Source organism: Gadus macrocephalus, chromosome 8 (genome assembly GCF_031168955.1).
Source record: "Gadus macrocephalus chromosome 8, ASM3116895v1".
Taxonomy (NCBI): Eukaryota; Metazoa; Chordata; class Actinopteri; order Gadiformes; family Gadidae; genus Gadus; species Gadus macrocephalus.
Genome location: NC_082389.1, coordinates 3217499 through 3241181, shown reverse-complemented (window position 1 = coordinate 3241181; position 23683 = coordinate 3217499). Strand labels below are relative to the sequence as shown.

The 23683-nt window shown below is 50.7% G+C and overlaps 2 protein-coding genes across 5 annotated transcripts in view; one reads left to right on the top strand and one right to left on the bottom strand.

The window, feature by feature from the left end:
* The first annotated feature begins 1387 nt into the window (after positions 1–1387).
* Positions 1388–11624, top strand: oc90 (otoconin 90). Its single transcript, XM_060058261.1, has 14 exons — positions 1388–1499; positions 1771–1848; positions 2011–2250; positions 2618–2689; positions 5091–5303; positions 5771–5887; positions 6150–6305; positions 6785–6910; positions 7007–7276; positions 7849–7944; positions 8746–8917; positions 9356–9462; positions 10235–10490; positions 11117–11624. Exons 1-14 carry the CDS (start codon positions 1388–1390, stop codon positions 11487–11489), a joined length of 2388 nt encoding a protein of 795 aa, XP_059914244.1. The 3' UTR covers positions 11490–11624.
* An 804-nt stretch (positions 11625–12428) lies between these two features.
* The window catches only part of efr3a (EFR3 homolog A (S. cerevisiae)), a 77950-nt gene continuing 66695 nt past the window's right edge, over positions 12429–23683 (bottom strand). For 2 of the 4 annotated variants that reach the window (XM_060058054.1, XM_060058056.1), the window contains 5 exons: positions 18328–18407; positions 18187–18235; positions 17932–18035; positions 17780–17829; positions 12429–17068 (listed from right to left, as the gene is read on the bottom strand). In XM_060058054.1, coding sequence (XP_059914037.1) covers positions 16963–17068; positions 17780–17829; positions 17932–18035; positions 18187–18235; positions 18328–18407 — 389 coding nt within the window. In that variant the 3' untranslated portion in view covers positions 12429–16962. Of the gene's footprint in view, positions 17069–17779; positions 17830–17931; positions 18036–18186; positions 18236–18327; positions 18414–23683 lie in introns of all 4 variants that reach the window. The other 2 variants (XM_060058055.1, XM_060058057.1) reach the window with 1 other exon arrangement.

The window sequence follows — 23683 nt, the reverse complement described above, 5'->3', positions numbered from 1 at the left end:
TCTGTCTGTCTGTCTGTCTGTCTCTGTCTCTCAATCTCTCTGTCTGTCTGTCTGTCTGTCTCAATCTCTCTGTCTGTCTGTCTGTCTGTCTGTCTGTCTGTCTGTCTGTCTCAATCTCTCTGTCTGTCTGTCTGTCTCAATCTCTCTGTCTGTCTGTCTCAATCTCTCTGTCTGTCTGTCTCAATCTCTCTGTCTGTCTGTCTCAATCTCTCTGTCTGTCTGTCTGTCTGTCTGTCTGTCTGTCTGTCTGTCTGTCTGTCTGTCTGTCTCAATCTCTCTATCTGTCTGTCTGTCTGTCTCAATCTCTCTATCTGTCTGTCTGTCTGTCTCTGTCTCTCAATCTCTCTATCTGTCTGTCTGTCTCTGTCTCTCAATCTCTCTGTCTGTCTGTCTGTCTCAATCTCTCTGTCTGTCTGTCTGTCTCTGTCTCTCCATCTGTCTGTCTGTCTCTGTCTCTCCATCTGTCTGTCTGTCTCTCCATCTGTCTGTCTCTGTCTCTCAATCTCTCTGTCTGTCTGTCTGTCTCTGTCTCTCCATCTGTCTGTCTGTCTCTGTCTCTCAATCTCTCTGTCTGTCTGTCTGTCTCTGTCTCTCCATCTGTCTGTCTGTCTCTGTCTCTCAATCTCTCTGTCTGTCTGTCTCTGTCTGTCAATCTCTCTGTCTGTCTCTGTCTCTCAATCTCTCTCTCCGTCTGTCTGTCTCTCTGTCTGTCTGTCTGTCTGTCTCAATCTCTCTATCTGTCTGTCTGTCTGTCTCAATCTCTCTCTCCGTCTGTCTGTCATGTCTGTCTGTCTGTCTCAATCTCTCTCTCCGTCTGTCTGTCTGTCTGTCTGTCTCAATCTCTCTCTCCGTCTGTCTGTCTCAATCTCTCTCTCCGTCTGTCTGTCTGTCTGTCTGTCTCAATCTCTCTCTCCGTCTGTCTGTCCGTCTGTCTGTCTCAATCTCTCTCTCCGTCTGTCTCTCCGTCTGTCTGTCTCAATCTCTCTCTCCGTCTGTCTGTCTCAATCTCTCTCTCCGTCTGTCTCTCCGTCTGTCTGTCTCAATCTCTCTCTCCGTCTGTCTCTCCGTCTGTCTGTCTCAATCTCTCCGTCTGTCTGTCTGTCTGTCTCAATCTCTCTCTCTCCGTCTGTCTGTCTCAATCTCTCTCTCCGTCTGTCTCTCCGTCTGTCTGTCTCAATCTCTCTCTCTCCGTCTGTCTGTCTCAATCTCTCTCTCCGTCTGTCTCTCCGTCTGTCTGTCTCAATCTCTCTCTCCGTCTGTCTCTCCGTCTGTCTGTCTCAATCTCTCCGTCTGTCTGTCTGTCTGTCTGTCTGTCTGTCCCTCTCCCTTTCTGTCTGCGTGGTTCCTGCAGCTTACCTGCTAATCTTCTTCATGTCCCCAAGCAGGGATGCTCTGGAACGTCAGCGGGAACGTCGGTGGGTACGTCAGCGGGAACGTCAGCGGGAACGTCAGCGGGAACGTCAGCGGGAACAACGACACCTCTACCCCGGAAGCTGCAGGTCAAACACACACACACACACACACACACACTGATCCACAGCAGGTCCCTCATGTCACCTCAACAAGGACAATTGATAGGCCGGTAAGACGGCGTGTTGACTCACACTACCGCGCTCTCCTCCAATCAGAACCATGAACAGGACCCATATTAGTTCACTTTAAACTGCAATCGATTATTCCTAAAAATAAAGTTGAATTAGACACAGTAGCTATGAGGGAACTAGCCCCGCCCCCTCTCACCCCTCTGCTCTCTACTTCCTCCTCTCACAGGAAGTGAGCATGACAATGCGACGGCTCTTTCCTCCTATCAGAACTCCACAGCCTTTAACTCCTCCTACCTGGACGAAGGTAACAGCATGCGTACATTATGCTCGGCTTCATGTTTTATGTTTTTATTCTAATCTTTAACTATTTTACCACGGTCATTTTGAATGAAACCTAACTTAATGAAACCAGTTTGTTGTGCGTGGTATGACCCCGTCACGATAACCTCTCGTTCTGTGTGGACAGTGGACAGACTGCTCTCTTGGGATGCGGCAGCCGAGAACAGCAGTGACATCACAGGTCTGGGCCAAGACATCACAGGTCTGGGCCATGACATCACAGGTCTGGGCCAAGACATCACAGGTCTGGGCCATGACATCACAGGTCTGGGCCATGACATCACAGGTCTGGGCCATGACATCACAGGTCTGGGCGGCGCCAGTGACCTCATCAGCCCGCGCCCTGCGCCCCCGTCCCAGACTCCAGGTATCCCCCTTCGAGACGGGCAACGTTTGGCCACGATGTGGGGGTGTTAGTGGCCTTAGCGCGGCCGTCACAACACCGTCTTTAAACATGACGAAGAAATAAAGTTAGCATTCGCACCATTAGTGCAATTAGTTGTATTGACTCATGGGAATCATAAAAATATTCAGATAAGTTACTCTGGTTACTTGCTTAGTTATCGTATCATCATTACCAAAGCGAGTTTTAACTTATATATTCTCTTTTAGTTATATTAGTTCTTGAGTCATTTCTCCTCTGAGAGGAATGTGTGTGTAGGTGTGTAGCTGTGTAGGTGTGTGTGTGTGCGTTAGTATGTATGTAGTTGCTATTCTGTGTTTTCTCTCTCCAGAGGAAGAGGAGGGGGAGCTGGAGGAAGAGGGGGCATGGCCTCCCGCTGACTTCCTCAGCATCGTCAGTACAGGTCAGTTTGTCTTTACTCGTTAGTTTAATAATGGAGCCGGGCGAAGCTTAAAGGTCCTTCAGATAATAGCTATCCTCTCTCTCTCTTTATACCCTCCCCCCCCCCCCCCGCCCCCGCCTCATCACCACAAAAACACTTTCTGTTCTCAAACACTTCCACTTCCCTTTTGTTCCCGAATGACAGAGCTGGATCTGGAGACACAAGGGGACTTCATTACCCACAATACCTCAGCCAGTGACCCAGGTGAGCCACCCGTAGACCTCTGAAGAATAAGTCCTGTCTCCCTCGGTCAAATGTCTATGGGAAATAACATGGCGTTCTTGAATGATGACAAACTCTGTAGGTGGCGAAGAAGTAAAAGCTGTGTCGTTTTCGCAGTAAAAGTTCACGTTTTCAACTACACACTTTTTCCATCTAGTTTCCACAGGGGTTTTGGATTGTCGGTGCAGTTAAAGTAGTCAACTATTATGAAGAAACATAATGCTAAGGCAGATATGAACAGACCACCAGAGCCCGCCTACGGAGGTGGCACCAACGCTGCTCGTTCATGTTTGAAATCGATCGAATCGATCTAAATCGTACTACTATAATAACATTCCTGTCACACCAGTTACTCGAGTTGCTCATGTGCGCATGTGCCAAGCAGCCTGCAGCTCACCGCAAGCACGCACATACACACGCACATGCGCACGAACATACACGCACACACACACACGCGCACATGTATGCTATGTGTGGCTACTGCTGCCTGTTTTGGCCAGGACACTGGAAGAGATGTTTAATCTCAATGATGATACTCATTTTCAACCTACCAATAGTAGTTGCCTTGCATTTTAAAATGTCAATGCACTTTTCAGCCCTGAATAACAGTAAAAGCTATTGAATAATTGATTTGCATGCATAGTATACTACACTTTACATTGAACAATTTCCCCTCTTACCATAAATTTACCAATTTTATAATGTATTTAAATGCTCACACACTAGCTGCTTTCAGGCACACGTGTAACTCCTGATATTCTCCTGATGGGCCGTATGTGTGAACAACATATCCTGACATTTGTACCCTGAAATTGACCTGAATAATATTACCCCTGAGGTAGTATTTTCTCCGTAGGAAATGTAATGACCCTATATGTGAATAAGGAGTAGAAAGTCTGTATTTCTCACAATACTTCAGTTGGCGTGTTGATGAGGCTTCTGCATATCCTTGAGTGGCCCCCTAAATGATAATCAGCCTGTTGCCTTTTGTTCGCTGAATGGTTAAAAAATATTTAAATGTTGGCACTGCTTTTAAGAGTAATTTGTGGTGAACGAATGTTATACGTCGCAACATTATAGGCAAAATGTTATTATATTATGCGCGCAGAAATTATTTTATCGACTGGGGTTACCACATTATTGCTATGGGTTTAATTAGAACTAGAGGTTGAGTGCGTGCAACGCCCACGCGAAAACTCTAGTCTCAATAACAGCCAACAAATGAACCTCGCCAGTGATTAATTTTTATGGCCCACTGATATTTCATGTGGAATGACCATCACGTTAGGTTGTGACTGGTTGCAAGCAAGGACATCTACTCCCTCCTCCATCACAAGTATGACGTATGAAGTCTGCGCAGATTGAAACTAAACTCCGGTTATCATTAATGATCGTTTACTACTTTAACGGCACAGACAACCCAAAGGAAAAAGAAGGAAAAAGTGGGTAGTTCAAAACGTGACACAGCTTTTACTTCTTCGCCACCTAGAGTTTGTAATGTACGATCATTCGCACACAAAACGCCATGTTATTTCCCATAGACATTTGACAGAGGGAGACTCGTAGGCGGGACATATTCTTCAGAGGTCTATAAAAGCCAAGGTTTTAGAGCCAATGTTTAGTTTTATTTAACTTCTACTTTTCTTGACTTTCTCGACGCGTCTTGCTCTTAAGTAAACTTTTTAAATTAATTGAAGTTATGAGCTTAGCTCTACATAAAATATGTGGTTTCTCCCAAAAGGGGAACAGAGGGAATATAAGGTTTTCCCATCCATCTCCGCAACCCTGCTGTCTTAGAAGTCAACAGACAGATGGACCAACAAACAGACGGACCCTCCTCCTCTCAGCCGTAGCGTTAGTCTAGCGCCCGTGGGCGTAGTGCGCTCTAATCTCACAGAAAACACAGTGGATCCGGTCATGAAAGAAAAAAAGATCATTTAAATAATTGAGGATGTGTATCCAGTCAGGACAGAACTGGGTTAACATGCGAGCGCGGATCAAACGGCGCTCGGGAGAGATCACATGTCTCCTCCAGGCGTCGTCGTGACGACTGAAGACGTAGACGTAGCCTCCGCCGTCCAAACGCTCCTATCATCGGAGCATCAAAGACCGACCAGACATCTTCCTTTCCCTGTCTCAGCCCCGACTGGGAACCTCAGCCCCTCACAGCACCGCCCGCCGCTAACCCAGCCCCCCGACGCACCGGGGCGTGACGTCCGAGGGCCCCCCGCTCCCTCGTCTGGGTCCCAGAGCCCCGTCGGCTCTCCTCGCCCGTCCAGACACCCCCCGGCCGAGCGGTCCTCTGAGGAAGAGGACGATGTGGGGTCACCACACCGGGCCCCGGGCTCCGACGGTAAGGAGGGTCCCAACCGCCAGCAGCCACTCAAAGTAGATTCCAATACTGCCTCACGTTTACCCGTTCATTCACACATGAACACGCCGTTGGCGGTTTCAGCCACGCAGGGCGACAGCCAGCTCACCAAGAGCAGTTAGGGTGAGGTGCCTCGCTCAGGGACACCTCGACACTCTACAGCTTGGAGGAGCCGGTGGATCGAACCAGCAACCTTCTGGTTACCAGCCTACCCGCTCTTCCTCCTGAGCCACATCCCCCCCCGCCTCAGCCTCCATGGGCATTTGTCGTTCTGCTTAAAGACCTTCCCCGTCCTCCGCTAGAGCGCAGACAGCTGCTGATGTGAGCTGGCGGCTCAGTGGTCCAGGCCGAGGGGGTTCTCTGTTCTGATGCGAACCGGACTACGACGACACGGTCGGGGTCACAGTCTGGTGGAGAGAGTAGAAACACACTTGTTTTTGTGACAACAGAAGGTCCACGTCCCGGCAGCACCGCCACCAGCAGGCCCTCGCTGCTACGCCCACACCAGTCCTCTGAGGAGGAGGAAGAGGAGGAGGAGGAGGACGATGATGATGGTAGGGAGGAAGGTGAGGATGAAGATCACAGAGAGTTAGGTCATCGGACTGGGAGAGGTCAGTACGACCCCTAGCAGGGAGAATCATATTTGTTCAATGTGTTACGGTAGTATTACCACATTACTTTCTTTAAAGCTCAGCTCAACGCTTAACGCCGTTCATGAGTTTGCCGCCACCTAGAGGTTAAAAACGAATAACGTCCAACAACGGTATTGAGTTTTTCGTCGGTTGTCTATTATTGTTATTGACTACTTAACTGCCCCTCGTCAAGTAGAGGCCGTCCCCCTGATGTCCGTAACCACGATACCGCCTAAGTCAACAACAACAAAAACAATGGCTACGGTTACCAGGACAACCCCCGCAGACCACTCCATGGAGCAGGGTGGGACCCCAACACCAACCTCATGGAGACACCCGGCTACACCCACAGGTCAGAGACACCAGCTACACCCACAGGTCAAAGACACCCGGCTACACCCACAGGTCAGAGACACCAGCTACACCCACAGGTCAAAGACACCCGGCTACACCCACAGGTCAGAGACACCCGGCTACACCCACAGGTCAGAGACACCCGGCTACACCCACAGGTCAGAGACACCCGGCTACACCCACAGGTCAGAGACACCCGGCTACACCCACAGGTCAGAGACACCCGCTACACCTACAGGTCAGAGACACCAGCTACACCCACAGGTCAGAGACACCCGGCTACACCCACAGGTCAGAGACACCCGCTACACCCACAGGTCAGAGACACCCGGCTACACCCACAGGTCAGAGACACCCGGCTACACCCACAGGTCAGAGACACCCGCAGGTCAGAGATGCTTTATACAAGATGCTAACCCTTCAGCAAGACACTGACTCAGGCAGCCGGGGTTCTCACATGTGATCCTTCTCCATCAGCGCGTCCCTCGTCGCCTCGACCAACGGCTGCGACCGAAGCCCCGCCCACTCCTTCTGAAACATCACAGGAGGAGGCGGAGCTTCCTCTGACCACTCCCCCTGACGACCCCCCGTCTCCGAGCCCAGGTGAGCCCACAGGTGAAGCACCCCGGAGCAGACACCAACTAATCCTAACCCCGCCCCCCCCCCCACTAACCCCGTCAGCTCGCCTCGCCCTTTAAGATCGGAATGCCGTAGCCACGACAACCACGCCCTCGGCTGCAAAGTCTCCCACTGCGACGGAGACGACACGCCGCACGACCGCCGTCGCTAGGCGCCGCAACCGCGCCGTAGCACTCCCACCGCTCTACGACCTCCACACTACGCCCACAACACCTCCCTCACGCAGCGTGGAGGAGCAGGAGCAGGGGGAGGAGGAGGAGGAGGAGGAGCAGGAGGAGGAGCAGGAGAGGCCTCCTTGTGATGAGGAGCGGGCAGCAGACGGCTCTCAGGGTTCGGTTAGACGTCGAGAGGACCGACCTCAACCTGACTCCATCCTGAAGCCCAAAGCACACGGAGCGCGTTCCGCCCCAAAGCCATAGCACCACTAGAGAGCTCGAGAACTCAAAGGGCTAGAACCAAAGTCCTCTTGTTTTAGTGGAAGCACCGAGCTAGTGATAGCGGTCTGGCCCAATGCTTGTCACATCTGTGCCGTGTGCTTTGGGCTTCGGTCCGGACCCACTTCTGTCGTCCAACCTCTGGTGTGCTCAGTGCTTACCTGGTGTTCAGTACTTCTGTAGAAGTTAGCATTCCTTTGGTACTCTGTACTTCTGTACAGAGTGCAAAAGTATTATACTTCTGTACAGAGTACCTCTGTAGTGTTCTCAGTACTTACATGGGGTTTAGTGTATCTAGTATTTCTACGGTAGTTAGTATTTATTTGGTACTCTGTCCTTGGGAACTGGGCAGTACTTCTGTCTGGTTGAGGGCTTCTGTAGTATTGAGTACTTTGTCAGTACTCTGTAGTACTCTTCATATCAGTTATACTACATTACTCAGTACCTTGTTGTGTTTGTGTTTGTCAGGAGGGGGCGTGGCACAGAAAAGGGCGGGGCTTCTCTCCTGGTCTCTGCTGGAGGCCATGGGAATGACGGACATCGAGTTCCCCCCCGAGGGCCCAGGTACACACACACACACGTTACCATGACAACCATTAAAGACAACTGCTACAGTGACCACCAGTTCATCTGTTACCGTGGAAACGAGGACAGAAGAAGCCGGTTTACGAAGGCTACAGTTTCGACATCTATTTACCGTCACAGCAGAGTACAGATTTATTAGTTACCATGACTACGGTCGAGATGGAGCCGGCCAGCAACAGGTCCCAGACAGCAGAACAGATGGGTTCTGTCGGCCGTGTGTGTCTCTACAGGGAACCGGGGAACCAGTTGGACCGTTCCCCGTCTTATCCAAATAATGAATATAGAGAGGTCCTCTAGGGCAGCGGTCCCCAGCCTGTTTACACCACAGACCGGTAATACGTCAGACAATATCCTGGCGGACTGGTGTTACACCGTATTCTGTAAGCCATCATAAAGTGTGACATCGTTGTATTAAAGCGTAGACTGAGATCACTACTGATAAACGTCTTAAAGAGTAGACCGAGTTCACTACTGATCAAAGTTTTATTAAATCATAGACTGAGTTCAATACTGATGAACACATTAAAGCGTAGACTGAGTTCACTACTGATAAACATATCGCCATCACTCCGTCTTCATTCAGTCTGTGACATCGGGCGATCGCCCGCCGAGTGAGAGAGCATCCGGAGATTTTCAAAATAAAATATAAATTATTAAAAAAAAAATTCTTTGCGACCTGGTGCACCATAAGCCATGACCTGGTGCCAGGATGAAGATCTAGGCTCGCTGCTCTACGTTCCTCTCCGCTCTGCTAACCCCTCACAGGTCTGTCTCCCCCAGAGTGCAGCGAGGTCTTCACGGTGGCGGGCCGGGACGGCGGGCCGGGCCGCGCCCTGCCAGCACTGGGCCAGATGCTGCGCTGCCTCACGGGCCGCTGCCCCGATGAGTTCAAGATGTACGGCTGCTACTGCGGCCAGGAGGGCCGGGGGCCACCGCAGGACCCCTTGGACCGGTCAGCAGACCCCTCAGCGCTATTCAGTCATACTGTTGTCACAATACTGGAGCCAGTGGTACTGCAGTCACAACCAGCTGAAGCCAGTTGTACTGCAGTCAAAATACTGGAGCCAGTGGTACTGCAGTTACAACCAGCTTAAGCCAGTTGTACTGCAGTGACAATACTGGAGCCAGTGGTACTGCAGTCAGAACCAGCTTACAACCAGCTTAAGCCAGTTGTACTGCAGTCACAACACTAGAGCCAGTGTTATTGAAGTCACAGTACTTTGAACCAGCTTGCAACCAGCTTAAGCCAGTTGTACTGCAGTCCCAATACTGGTGCCAGTTGTACTGCAGTCACAACACTTAAGCTTAAGCCGGTTATTTTACATTTACAAGTTAGCCGTTGCTGGTATTCATGGTCACGTCTGACAGAAAGCCTTCCTGTGTGCTGCAGCTGCTGCTTCCTCCACCAGTGCTGTCTGCGGCAGATCTCCACCATGGGCTGCAAGGCCGACCGCAGACTCAGCGCCCAGGTGTCCTGCGAGGGAGGGACCCCTCGATGTGAGTCGTCTGGACCGCTTCTCACACGTCAACGCTCTGGATCATCCAATAACGCATTACCCGTGGTTTCAATACGTTACCTCAAATATCCGTTACGTCATCTGAAGTTACACCACCCCATTACCCAGGGCACCACCCCATGACCCAGGGCACCACCCCATGACCCAGGGCACCACCCCATTACCCAGGGCACCACCCCATTACCCAGGGCACCACCCCATTACCCAGGACACCACCCCATTACCCAGGGCACCACCCCATTACCCAGGGCACCACCCCATTACCCAGGGCACCACCCCATTACCCAGGGCACCACCCCATTACCCAGGACACCACCCCATTACCCAGGACACCACCCCATTACCCAGGACACCACCCCATGACCCAGGGCACCACCCCATGACCCAGGACACCACCCCATGACCCAGGGCACCACCCCATGACCCAGGGCACCACCCCATGACCCAGGGCACCACCCCATGACCCAGGGCACCACCCCATTACCCAGGGCACCACCCCATTACCCAGGGCACCACCCCATTACCCAGGGCACCACCCCATTACCCAGGACACCACCCCATTACCCAGGACACCACCCCATTACCCAGGGCACCACCCCATTACCCAGGGCACCACCCCATGACACACTCCGTTACCATTATATAAGATGATAACAAAGTGTACCTCTAAGTCTAAGGAACTAAACGCTGAACCCCCCCCCCCCCCACCCGTGCTCCTGATTGGCTAAACCCATGCCCCCCACCCTCCCCAGGCCAGGGCCAGGGCCGGTGTGACAAGCTGCAGTGTGTGTGTGACAAGACCAGCGCAGAGTGCATGGCGGCGGCCCACTTCAACCACAGCCGCCCCCCCGCCCAGTGCCAGGGGCCCGCGGCCCCCTGCAGGCGCCGGCCCAGACCCCGGCCCACCCCCCCGCCCTCCAGCGAGGAGAGCCGGGAGTCCCCCGGTGGCCACTCGCACATGGAGGGAGGGAAACACACGACGGCTCCTACCAGTGGACCTGCAGACAGGTAGACACACACACCTGAACACAGGTACGCACACACACCTGCAGACAAACCTGGATACAGGTACGCTCACACACCTGCAGACAGGTACGCTCAGACACCTGAACACACACACATACCTGAACACACACCTGCAGACAGGTGCGCGCACACACACCTGCAGACAGGTGCGCGCACACACACCTGCAGACAGGTGCGCGCACACACACCTGCAGACAGGTGCGCGCACACACACCTGCAGACAGGTGCGCGCACACACACCTGCAGACAGGTGCGCGCACACACACCTGCAGACAGGTGCGCGCACACACACCTGCAGACAGGTGCGCACACACACACACCTGCAGACAGGTGCGCACACACACACACCTGCAGACAGGTGCGCACACACACACACCTGCAGACAGGTGCGCACACACACACACCTGCAGACAGATGCGCACACACACACCTGCAGACAGGTGCGCACACACCTGCAGACAGGTGCGCACACACACCTGCAGACAGGTGCGCACACACACCTGCAGACAGGTGCGCACACACACCTGCAGACATGTACGCTCACACACACTGAACAGTAGAAGCAGTGCATCTTCAGCTCACCCATCTGACCTCTTTTGTTTCTTCAGTGACGAGAGCGGGGAGGTGAGGCCGCGACCTCCTGCCAGACCCCCGCCCTCCAGGCCCCCACCTCTGGCCTCAAGACCCCCACCTCCACCCTCAAGACCCCCTCCTCCACCATCTACTCCACCCACACCCCCTCCCCACTCGGCCGCAGCTGCCTCCAGCGGGGAGACCTCCAGGCCCCAGAGACCCCCGACATCCGGAGGGATTCAACCCCACAACCACCAGCCCATCAGACCCTTCAGACCCAGCCCCGGGCACCTGGAGAGACCGGGGGCCCCGGAGAGACATGGGGCCCCCCCGGCAGAGGCAGAGGAGGAGGAGGAAGAGGAGGGGGGCGAGGAGGAGGAGGAGGAGGAGGAAGAGGATAAAAGATGAAGGTGAAGGTTCTCCTCAGCAGTGGTGGACAATCCTTGGGTTTTCAAAGTAAAAGTCCTGGCATATTTCCCCATGCGCTCACCCGAGATGCAGTCATTAACGCGTCGATTTCAAAATAAAAGTGTTTCAAGTTAATGAATTGTTAAACGACTGTGGTGATTTTACTTTGGCGGGGGGAGGAGGGTGTTAACGAGCAGTATCTCTGGGGAGGGTGTCCCCACAATTAACACATTGAGCTGCGTCTCCAGGCCAATGTTAATCCAACCTGCCGGACAAAACACCTCGTATTGTTTGGTCTTTCCCACATGTTGATACTAAAGGCATCAATTAAATGTACTGTTCTTACAATTATTGAACAATAAAATTTATAAATGGGAGTTGAGGACAATTTTTTTTCAACTCATTAATGTCAAATCCAAACCAGAGCAATCACTAGGATGAAAAGACTTACGCCAAGAGAGCCACCTGGTTCCGTATAGATATGGTATATCTGACATGATGGCGGCGGGGTACAAACACATCCGAAACGATGAAGAGAGGAGGGATTCTTCTCCGCAGTCTGCTGCGTACGTGGAGAGAGCTGTCGGCAGTGACCCCACGACCCCCACCGGCCAGGAATAGACTCACAGCAGTACGATAATACACTCCTACTGTGGCTTCTTACAGAACTAGAAGGTTCTTCTAACCATCACACGGTGCGATCAGCAGACATAATGCCAGAAGGAATCGTTTTTATACATTTAAACACATTATGGAAATTATTTATACATTCCATTATTCATACATTAAGGGGGGATTTTTACATTCCCACATACATTTTATTTGGGGAGTAACTTATTCGTTATCGGGCAGAAATCAGTTATTTTGCAGTTTACGTTTGATAAACATGAGGTTTGTCACCCTGTGAACACATTGTTGTAAGAAACAGGAAACCGGGACTGGTTTGATAGAAAGATTTGACTTTATTTGATTTCAGATACATTCTTGTTGATGCAGAATTCACAGCGGAACAGAGCGTTGAAATCACCATCGATCGTCCTCTAAACACGTCATATACTTTGTCCAAGCGTGCGACAAAATAACAAACCGTGGCGCCCCCCCAACCTATCGCACCGTTTACAATCGATCTACACACCGCTGGTACCCACCCACCAGTACAGCACTGGGGGTCGTACTGGGCCACTCCCAGTGGACTGCTTTGAATTGGCAAATTGAAAAGCGCACAGTCCAAGAATTGCATCATTGAGGCGTGAGCGAACGAATGAACTAGCTTTTAAAAAATATATCTTGCATCAAACAGAAAGAGTTCAGATCCTCCCAACGGGGGTCTGAAACACACACCTTGAAACCGATTGAGACTCATCACTATTCTGATTGCTGAATACAATGAAAACGCATACAATGAATTGTTCTACAAAACGGACCTACCACGAACAAGAAGAATGAAGAGCAGAAGTCTAGTTCCCTAAACAACCTAAAGTACCTTCTCCCCGCTCCAGGTCAGAGCTCGAGTTCCTCTTGACTAGTTCTCAACTAGCACTACTAAGTTGTCCATACAGAACCAGAACCATTATTGAGGCAGTGAGTCGTGTCTGTGCTAATTCACCGTCAAGTAATCTCTCAAGAACCTCCATATGATACGCGCTAAGACTGGATGCCTAATGGATCACCACGTTGGAGCAGTATGGTTCTAAATAGTGCATATATATATATATATATAGTACGGTGGTATTGAACGAGAGATCACAATATTGCTGCTGTACGTAACACTGTCCGTAAAATGACACAACGTAGCAAAGGGAACTCATCAAAGTCCTCAGATCACCGGAAACACAACGGTCAAAGTGCACTAAATCATTCACAATTTCCCATATTTATTCACCTTTATTAGTTAGTATTTATAGCTGTATTTTTTTTGCTATGAATCTATAATCTACATCTAGCACAGCTGAGTGGTAATATAATTCAACCTATGACCCGCTTGCTAACGTTAGCTAGCCTTTAGCTAGCCTGTGGGTTAGCCTGTGCTTTGGCAAGAGAAAATCAATTGCTGGTTCATGTGTATCTCAGTAGTCTCCACTGAGCAGACGGACCACGAGGTGTGAACTGAAAACACTCGTTAGTATTCAGCGTTGTGCTCTTGTCGCCGAGGGCTGAGTATCTTAGCACCCGCCGTGAAATCAAAATAAGAGCGTGTGTTTTTCTGTCAGATCTAAATCTATTCATCACAGCCTGGAGTTCCAGACAGCAGACCGGGCTTTCCACAGAGAACCACCGGGCCCTTTGAGAGGTGAATCGGTCCCGTTTAACGAAGCTTCGTGGGCCAATCCGAGCCAAGCGGGGCTAGTGGCCGACCAATCAAACTCTGAGAGTCGGACTCGACAAGCTGCGCTGATCCGAGTCGCTTGGAGAGCTATAGGGAGGTGTTTTGAAGTCCATGTTTGAGGAGATTCCAGGCTGTCGTGTGCCTTTAAGACCTGTGTGTTTCACAGCTACATGAACCGATAAGAACTAATGCAGTGTTTGTCAATCACAGCTCGTACTTGAGGAACTACGACACATGCTCACACGATGAACAACCCAACAGAGGATTGAGCGGTCAACACACAACACTTTTCATATTAAAAGACTCCAAGTATTTTGACTGATCTCGGCTGATGTTCCACAAGGATGCCAGCACTGCTGATGAATTTCAAAGTAAAAGCGTACCTGTGTTTTGTTCTACACTCTGGAAAAGACCAGCTTGCCGATGTCTAGCAGGCAAGTCGACGATGAACACGGACTATAGAAAAATAGAACATCTAACTCTTTTAGAACGGTGTGGCAAACAACATTTGAACCCTCAGCCAAGGTAAAAGCACAAAAACACATTTAAAGGATGCACCATCACTAACTGTAAATATGGTAACTAGTTTGATTATTAAAATCCATAGTGGATAGAACCTGTGAAAACACTACAGCGCCCCCTAGGGGTAGGTCTGGCTAGTGGACTCCTCGCATCACATAACTCATGGATTTCTAGAACACGACCTTACATCATCTTATCACAGTAAGAATAAAACACAGCAGACATCAATCTGAAAAACAGTTCGGTCTCCCCCTCTGCCTTCTCATCCTGTTAAACACTGAGTCTCATGACATATCCACACACACAACAAACTTACACATAGAGCCAATATAAACTTTCCATACCTTCCTGGTGACTAAACGGCCAATAGAAACCCTCATCTCATCAAGTCGACCAAAGCAAACCTCGCCCAAAATGCTATTTTTGTTAACCAGACACCAAAAGAAACCTTTCGCCTTCTCTTGTCTACCTGGATGTGCCCAAACATTTCCACATTCTGTTTCCTGTCATCTTCTTTATCTACATAACCCCCCCCCCCCCCCCCCGCATCTACCTGCGAGACCAGACTTAAACCGGGTTAAACCGGCCTCAGGTTCAAACTACTGAACACACGCTTTGAACTGGATCAGCTGCTGAGATCACTAACAATCGCTAGAGCCACGAGAAGAGACGACTAGAGGATCATGGGTAACCCACTCACACACAGCGTTGCCTTGATAGTCGAGAAAGACCAGAAGGCTGCTCCTATTCCACAGGCACAGCTTCACGCACAGATAGCGCTCAGCATGAGGGATTATAAAGGTACTTCCTGCTGGTGTGTGTGTGTGTGTGTGTGTGTACGTGTGTGTGTGTGTGTGTGTGTGTGTGTGTACACGTGTGTGTGTACATGTGTGTGTGTACGTGTGTACGTGTGCGTGTTACTCCGGCGCGCCACACTTGAGTGAGAGAACCCAACTGAAGCTGGCTCCGTCTTTGGCAATGGACGTGTTTTGGTGTCAGGATGGGACACACACACACACACAACAGGTAATATGCATGAAGGCGTCACCACGGCTACACAGGGGACTGGGAATCTAGTCATGAGAGTGGGAGCTCTGCAGTGGGAGCACGTAGCCCCGCCATGCCTTCAGACTCGGCGAGCACGATGACAGATCAATGTGCACTGCGTCGGGGAGGCGTGGAGGGGAATGTACGCTGGGACCATACGGGCACGACTGATAGTAGTATCTGGTTCCACGACGACTGAGGAGGCAAGTGGAACGCGATTGGCTGGGAGAAATGCCAGCCAGAGATATTTAAAAGTAAGTTGAAATATCTAGTGCACTATTGCTTAATCAGAAGCAGTATTCCTATGAGTAATATACAATACTATTAATACTCTACACACGCCTCTCATGAAACATTGCTATAACTCCTCTTGAACATAGTGGCTGTATTCTCCCAAAGTGCAGGCCTTGCCAAACGGCGTTAATATAGGACACATGAATATAAAACCTTATTGTTCTCTCACAAAACCCCCATTATATTATTATAAACTTTAATACCCACAATGCATCACAAGTACCAGTTCGCTGCATCTGTTCTCTCGCTGGCGGCTTTTCTTGTACAACCGACGCTAGTCTTAGCATTGTAGGTGGCTACATCATTAGCCGTGGCATAGCTGATGGCAATAGACAAGCTAGCCATAACGTAGCCTAGCGGCACTCCATTCAGTACACTGTAGTTGCATTAGTCTGATAGCATGGTTGCTAGACGCTGGGGGGGGCTTGACACTCAGAGCCTGAGGAGGCGTTGGGTTCTTAGGGCTGAGAGCATACTGGAGACACTAACCTGTCGGTTCTCCTGACAGAGATATTGATCCGTTGGTTCTCCGTCTCAGGGGGAACGCCATAACATTTTGTTCAAGACATTCTTACACGGAATCTACCGATCTCCCGTTGTCGTTTTAACTCCATCAAACCAATCGGGGCAGGGAGACAGAGAGGGACCGCTGGAGAGCGATGCTAATCCGTTTAATTTAAGGGAAACTTGAGACTGCTTGAGGCTGACGGAGGAACTGCAGCTCAAAGGGGTATCTAGACCCAAGGGGAGCTAGCTAGCATACATCAGCAGAAGGTTAAGACTACGGCATGAACTGATCCTATTTATACCTTGTACAAGACGTGGACACACACCAACAACCGTCTCTGAGAATCGGCCGGTTCAATTCACCACTGTGCGCCGTGTCTGTGTGTGAGTGACGTGAGGTTACGGTGTGGAGCAGTGCTGATGAAGGCCTCATCATTCCACGGCCTTTTAGTCGTTTTAAGAGGTTTCAATAAGATTCAAAAGATTACGATTTAAGAAACCAACCCCTCAACGACACCCAACTGACATTGAAAATAGGACCGATTTGGGTTTTTGTTTTTGTACCTGCGGCGATGAGATGGTCTTAAAGGGGGGGGGGGGGGGGGGGGGGGGGTCATGGTGCTGAACAATGCATTCAATTAGATCCGATTAATGAAGACCTTTTTAACGCCCTTCCCCGCCGTTCCCGCCTCTAAAGGTTCTTGAATGTTCAGTCTGGCTGGGGGTCCTTCTAGAAGGTTCTAGAGGGCTCCAGATGGTCCCGACGGAGTCCCCCGGTCAGTAGACGCACAGGTCGGGGAACTTCATCTCGTAGACCGGGACCGACTGGTGCTGGGGGTGGCCGGCCGAGACGGACACCACGCCGGACGGGCTGGGGGGGGGCCTGCTCGCACAACACAGGGTTAGCGTTAGCACGGAGCCGGCTCACACAACACGGTGTTAGCGTTAGCACGGAGCCGGCTCACACAACACAGGGTAAGCGTTAGCACGGAGCTTGCTCGCACAACACAGGGTAAGCGTTAGCACGGAGCCTGCTCACATAACACAGGGTAAGCGTTAGCACGGAGCCTGCTCACACAACACAGTGTTAGCACGGAGCCTGCTCACACATCACAGTGTTAGCGTTAGCACGGAGCCTGCACACACAACACAGTGTTAGCGTTAGCACGGAGCCTGCTCACACAACACAGGGTAAGCGTTAGCACGGAGCCTGCTCACACAACACAGTGTTAGCACGGAGCCTGCTCACACATCACAGTGTTAGCACGGAGCCTGCTCACATAACACAGGCTTAGCATTAGCACGGAGCCGGCTCACACAGCACAGCGTTAGCATTTAGCCCACTCACACAACGCAGCCTTAGCACGGAGCATACTCAAGCAACACAAGATTAGCCTTATAGAAGTACACCGTGTTATTATTGTTAGAATGAGCATGTAGCCTGCTGTACACGTGTAACACTGCCTTAACAAATACAGTATATATATATAAATATTGTAATCATTAGCAAATATTTCAGTTCCATGCTGTTTCAGCCTTTAAAACGAATAACTTTAGTCGAAAAGTAAAACTATACCGAATCTCAACCACTCACCGAATGGTCAGTTCAAAGATCTGGGCCAGTCTGTCGTGCAGCATGTTGGCCTGGAGGAGATGGGGATAATAGAGCCAGTTAGCACGGTGAGCCCGCGTTCAGAGGGTCTGTCTGGTAGGAGAGCCTATAGCCCAGGTCTCTGGGACCGCTACCTTGGACTCGCAGTGAGCAGCGATCTCCTCAAACGGAGCCTTCTGGAACTTCTCGATCACCTGACGCCTCTTCTCCCGCTCCTGCTCCTCCAGGCCTGTGGTGTCTGCGACCAATCAGAGACAGTCATCAGGCGCCTCGACCAATCAGAATGTTTTTTAACCCGAAGCCTTGACCAATAAGAACATCAGTGCACCAAATCAGAGACCCTGTGAGCTGGATCAATCAGAAGTGATGAAGACCACAATGAACCTCACCTATGGCCTTCTTCAAGGTCTCGAAGGTGATCTCCTCGGCCAGCTGGGACTGCAGGATACACAAAGATTAGCCTCTTCCACACAGGGACAGACCCGATGTACAGCAGGGATCACTAAACCCAGAATGAGAGGAAAGCCGACCTGATCAGGGAGGTTGTTGGGCAGGATGTCCACCTGGAGGGAGATGGTGTCCACAACGCTCTTCCTCCTGGTCAGGCGGTCTTCATCTGGGTGGAGAAGACAGAGAGGTCAGCCCGGGCATCGTACCGCTTACCGTCTCATCAGCTAGCGCTCGCTCTTAACTAAAGAGGCCCTCAGGGAACTCTGAAGGTAGAGCTGGGTGACTCTGAACTGAAAGGTTGCTAGTTCAATCCCCGGCTCCTCCTAGCTGAGTGTTCGAGGCGTCCCTGAGCAAGACACCTCACCCTGACTGCTCCTGACGAGCTGGCTGTCTCCTTGCGTGGCTGACACCGCCGTCGGTGTGTGGATGAGTGTTTGAATGAGTGTGTGAATGCGGGAATGATGGACAACATTGCGGGACGAATCCAGCACGATTCCGTCCGGACGTCCGGTAAAAGGTGTGCTTATATAGTTGGTAGCTGCAGGAGCTTGGCCAACACATGATGACCTCGCTATTACAGCGAGGTCCAAGAGCATCAGACACCGTCCTAGAGTCCGGACACATCTCTGGGACTATGCCCAGCGCTAAGATCGCCCACGCCTTTTGCCCTGCTCCCGGATCCTCGGAGAGGGGAGGAATGGCCATCAATGTTGGGTACCACTAGTGGCATGTTCTCGGCTCATCTAGCAGGAGAGACCCGGAGCAGCATACCACAAGAACCATGCCACACGTCTCATGCAAGAGCTGGGAAAAAAATGCCGTGGGAAAAATGCTGTATTTATTTGGCCAAGGTGACGTTTCATAGCATGTCTGAAATGTACCATTTTATTTAAAATACTATATTTTTTTAATTTAGTGAACATCCCATGACCTCATGTTTGTTTACTATTTGTATTTTTCCTGTTATTGCTTGGAATTGTCATCTCAGTTGAATGGGGAATTTTTTCAGAAATAAAGTAAAATAAAATACTGTAACACACAAAACGATCAGACAGATTTAGTTTGTTACTCAGGGAGGGTGCCTGAGGGCGTATGGGCCACCCCGGTGAACACGCCCCCGTCAGAGCGCCATGGGGCCGTACACTGCGGTGAGAAGGAGAACCGGAGGGAAAGGTATATGCCCGGGTTCTGTGTGTGTGCGCGTGCGTGGGTGTGCGCGTGCGTGTGAGTGAGTCACACACGAGGTTCGTCTTCCCACTTGGAGCGCCAGCTCTGACTCACCCGCCCAGAACGCTAATGACGTAGCGGGGATGAATAGCATGCTAGCACTACAACAAGCCACCGCCGCCGCCTGCTAGCGCTCATTATGCACGTCGCAGCGCCGCCGCGATAGCGCTGCATTAGCCTAGCGTTGGCGCCGCGCAGGCTGAAAGGTTAACATCAGAGAGTGTTAAGATCTTTCATGTCTTCCTCATCAAGTGTTCGTAAAAGACCCCATCCTCCTCCTCCTCGGGAGACGTGGAGGGGTCGTGAATGGAGCATGGAGGAGGCACTCTCCATCCCCCGCTCTCTCCCTCCGTTAATGCCCCTCTGCTGACTGGCCGAGCCCAGGAGCAGGGCGCCCCCCCATGGTGCTGCCAGTGGACGCGTGTGTCCGATCGCCGGCCGACGGCTCCGTACCAGACTTTGGTACCAGCGGGCAGACAGGGAGGGGGTCTTGGGGAACAGGGAGGGGGTCCGGGGAACAGGGAGGGGTCTTGGCGGCCTTAACGACAGACACTGTATGACTCTAGTCTGAGCCGCGTTGAGGGAGAGGCAGACTCTAGTCTGAGCCGTGGTGAGGGAGAGGCAGACGAGAGGCAGACTCTAGTCTGAGCCGTGGTGAGGGAGAGGCAGACTCTAGTCTGAGCCGTGGTGAGGGAGACGAGAGGCAGATTCTAGTCTGAGCCGTGGTGAGGGAGAGGCAGACGAGAGGCAGACTCTAGTCTGAGCCGTGGTGAGGGAGACGAGAGGCAGATTCTAGTCTGAGCCGTGGTGAGGGAGAGGCAGACGAGAGGCAGACTCTAGTCTGAGCCGTGGTGAGGGAGACGAGAGGCAGATTCTAGTCTGAGCCGTGGTGAGGGAGACGAGAGGCAGATTCTAGTCTGAGCCGTGGTGAGGGAGAGGCAGACTCTAGTCTGAGCCTCGTTGAGGGAGAGGCAGACTCTAGTCCGAGACGCGTTGAGGGAGAGGCAGACTCTAAAGTCGTCTGAGCAGCGACGCGTTAGCCTGGCTAACGCCAGACCTCAACTCAATCTACATTGAGATGAGGTCTGGGAACCACACATTCGTTTTCTCGTATTTGAGGCATGGTTTACGATTGCCCGGAGCCGTTTATTGGGTGCCACAAATATCTATCATATGAGTCTGTACGTAGCTCATAGCCAATCAAAGCCTGTTGGTAGCAGGGCAAAGACATCCTTCTTGGTAATGAAATAGTTTAACGCCGAAAGTTGCTCTTTTTTTAAATAAACTTGCGATCTAAACTACTTAGAACACTATCTAAGGCTGCATCGAAAGGTAACGCATCTGCTGCCATTTTGGATCCGTAAACTACAAGCTTCGGTGTGTCGCATAGACGTCATCATCGTCTTGCCGTCCCTCCCCGTTCTGTGATTAGTTCCCTATCTCAGGCAAAAATCGGATCCATGGAATCCAGGCTGCCTCGCAGCGCGGAAAGGAATCGCACGCAAGGCACATGGGTATACCCAGGCTAGCAACGCGTTGTAGTTTGTGGGACATTGGGTCGAGGCCCGCTCTTTATAAGCACAGCGCATGCTGTCCTCCGCTGAGACGAGGCATCGGGACTCTGGGTCGAAGCCGACGCTCAGTCTGAGCGGCAGCTGCTCCGAACGGAGTCGGCGGCCAGGGGGTCAAGGGTCACGGCGACGTCACCATGGCAACGGATGAATGTGTTATCCGGCCCCCGGAACGACAGGGCTAATTAAATGAACAATAATAAAAAAGGAATGAAAGAGCCATGAGAGGACACTAGCTTAATTAATGACACCGCCGCTCGTTATCGTTAGCCGCGGCAAACGAGCATCAATTACCACATCGGGGCGGGGCTTGGGGGGGGAGCAGCAAAATCGGAATATGCTAATTGGCACAATCTACTACAGCCTGTAATTAATGCCGGGCTCATCTCAAAGTCAAGGGAGCCGTAGGTACGATTCAGGAGCTGGCGTTTGGAGTGGAGTTTGTTAGAAATTCAACAGCCATCGTTGGCTGGTAGTGAATCAAATGCTCTGAAAATATCTGTCTCCGGTTGTGTCCGCCTCTGCAGGAACCTGTTTCCATTTAAGGTCAATTCCGACCACCAAGGCCATCTCTACAGTGATTGGATCTGGGAGTCCGTCTTGCCTGTCAATCACCTTAGAAACGTCAGGAGGAGGGAGGCAGAGAGCAGAGAACTTTTAGTTGTTTTTCTCCAAACCCTGACCTCTCTCGCTCTTTCGTGCACGCTCCCTTTACAACTCTGCCTCTTGCCTCCTCTTCCAACTTCTGCACCCCAATAATTGTGCGACCCGAAGGCCGACACGTCAATAAAGGAGCTGGCGTCACTCCGGGACACCTTTAGCCCTACGCTGCACCAAACACATCACACGCCTCCTTTGTTTATTACAGGGGACCCCAATAACGACAGGGGTCTGAGACCTCCACCCAGCTCCACTCTTATTCTCTCTCTGTAAGACGTGCGTCAGGAGATGTTCAGAGTTCACCTAGACCCATTGCCTTACCACCCCCCCCCCCTCTTACTCATTTATTGCATGTTGTATGTCCTGGCACCTAATTGAAGCACCTATTTTATGTTGTACGTCCTCGCACTTAATGCCCGCACTTATTGTGTGTTGCAGTCCTGGCACTTAGTACTAAGTACTAATAGTACTAAGCATTGTGAAGCGTCTTATCCTAGCTATCTTTAGTGCTTAGCATTGTGCAGCGTCTTATCCTAGCTATCTTTTGTACTTAGCATTGTGTAACATCATATCCTTGCTATCTGTGGTACTTAGCATAATGTAGCATCTTATCCTAGCTATCTGTGGTACTTAGCATAATGTAGCATCTTATCCTAGCTATCTGTGGTACTTAGCATAATGTAGCATCTTATCCTAGCTATCTGTGGTACTTAGCATAATGTAGCATCTTATTCTAGCTATCTGTGGTACTTAGCATAATGTAGCATCTTATCCTAGCTATCTGTGGTACTTAGCATAATGTAGCATCTTATCCTAGCTATCTGTGGTACTTAGCATAATGTAGCATCTTATGCTGGCTATCTTTACTCTTTCTTCTGACAAATGTACATAATGTTAGTCGCATTGGATAAAATCATCTGCTAAACGGCCCCCCTCAGGGTGGGCCGGGCCCCCCAGCCTGTGTCTGTGGACACACCTGGGGGATCTGTGTGCCCCATTAGAGGCTCCAGTGCTCCTGGCGGTTCACAACTACTGGGTCGGTCTCAGGAGTCGTCGTCTCACGACGGTCCGAGACGGAGGAGGCGGATTGGAACAACATGGTCCCCGGGAAACAAGACCTTGAGCAATGACGGGGCTGCTGGTTTGAATCCCCACAGGGGGCTCTGAGGAGGTTGAACCCGCCTGTTTATATCACCGTTGTTGATCGTATATTTATACTATAGTTTGTATTGCTGATTGTTTTTATGTCTTCATTTCGTACCAATTTGTGCTGCTGTCACACCTTAATTTACCCACAGGGAGGGATAAAGTATTTATCTATTCATATCTCCCCATCTCTGCCTATCTCTCTCCATCTCCCCCTCTCTCTCCATCTGCCCCTCTCTCTCCATCTCTGTAAAGTGCAGATGTGCCTTTGTGCAGGATAACTGTTCTTGCATCAACGTGTGTGTGTGTGTGTGTGTGTGTGTGTGTGTGTGTGTGTGTGTGTGTGTGTGTGTGTGTGTGTGTGTGTGTGTGTGTGTGTGTGTGTGTGTGTGTGTGTGTGTGTGTGTGTGTTCTACTGCACCCCATGTAGCTGTGAATCACTATTATCTATGATTACTGGCATGCAGTTATATTTCTGAAATACAGTTCAGTTAAAATCCCATCTATTATTTTTAATTGTGGTCATCCCAAGTTCCATTTGGTTTCTATGCAGGTTCACAACCCTTTTGAAAACCAAGTCATATCTACCTAGTTACTCACATGATACCTAGTTCTGATTTGATTAGAGGTTAAACAGCGTCGATATAATCTTAATCCAGTCTCTATAATTATAATCCACTGTCTATAATCATAATCTAGTGTCTAGAATCTTCAAATTTAATTGAATGTCTTTAATGTTAATCAATGTATATAATCTTAATCCATTTCTATAATCGTAATCCAGACTATATAACCTTAATCCATGTAAAATCTTGATCCAGAGTCGATAATC

Bases quoted from the DNA above. Each gene is read 5' to 3' on its own strand.
- oc90 (XM_060058261.1), top strand. From the start codon at position 1,388: ATGCTCTGGAACGTCAGCGGGAACGTCGGTGGGTACGTCAGCGGGAAC. The intron at 2,251-2,617 runs GTATCCCCCTTC...TTCTCTCTCCAG, and splicing joins GCCCCCGTCCCAGACTCCAG to AGGAAGAGGAGGGGGAGCTG. The intron at 7,945-8,745 runs GTACACACACAC...TGTCTCCCCCAG, and splicing joins GTTCCCCCCCGAGGGCCCAG to AGTGCAGCGAGGTCTTCACG.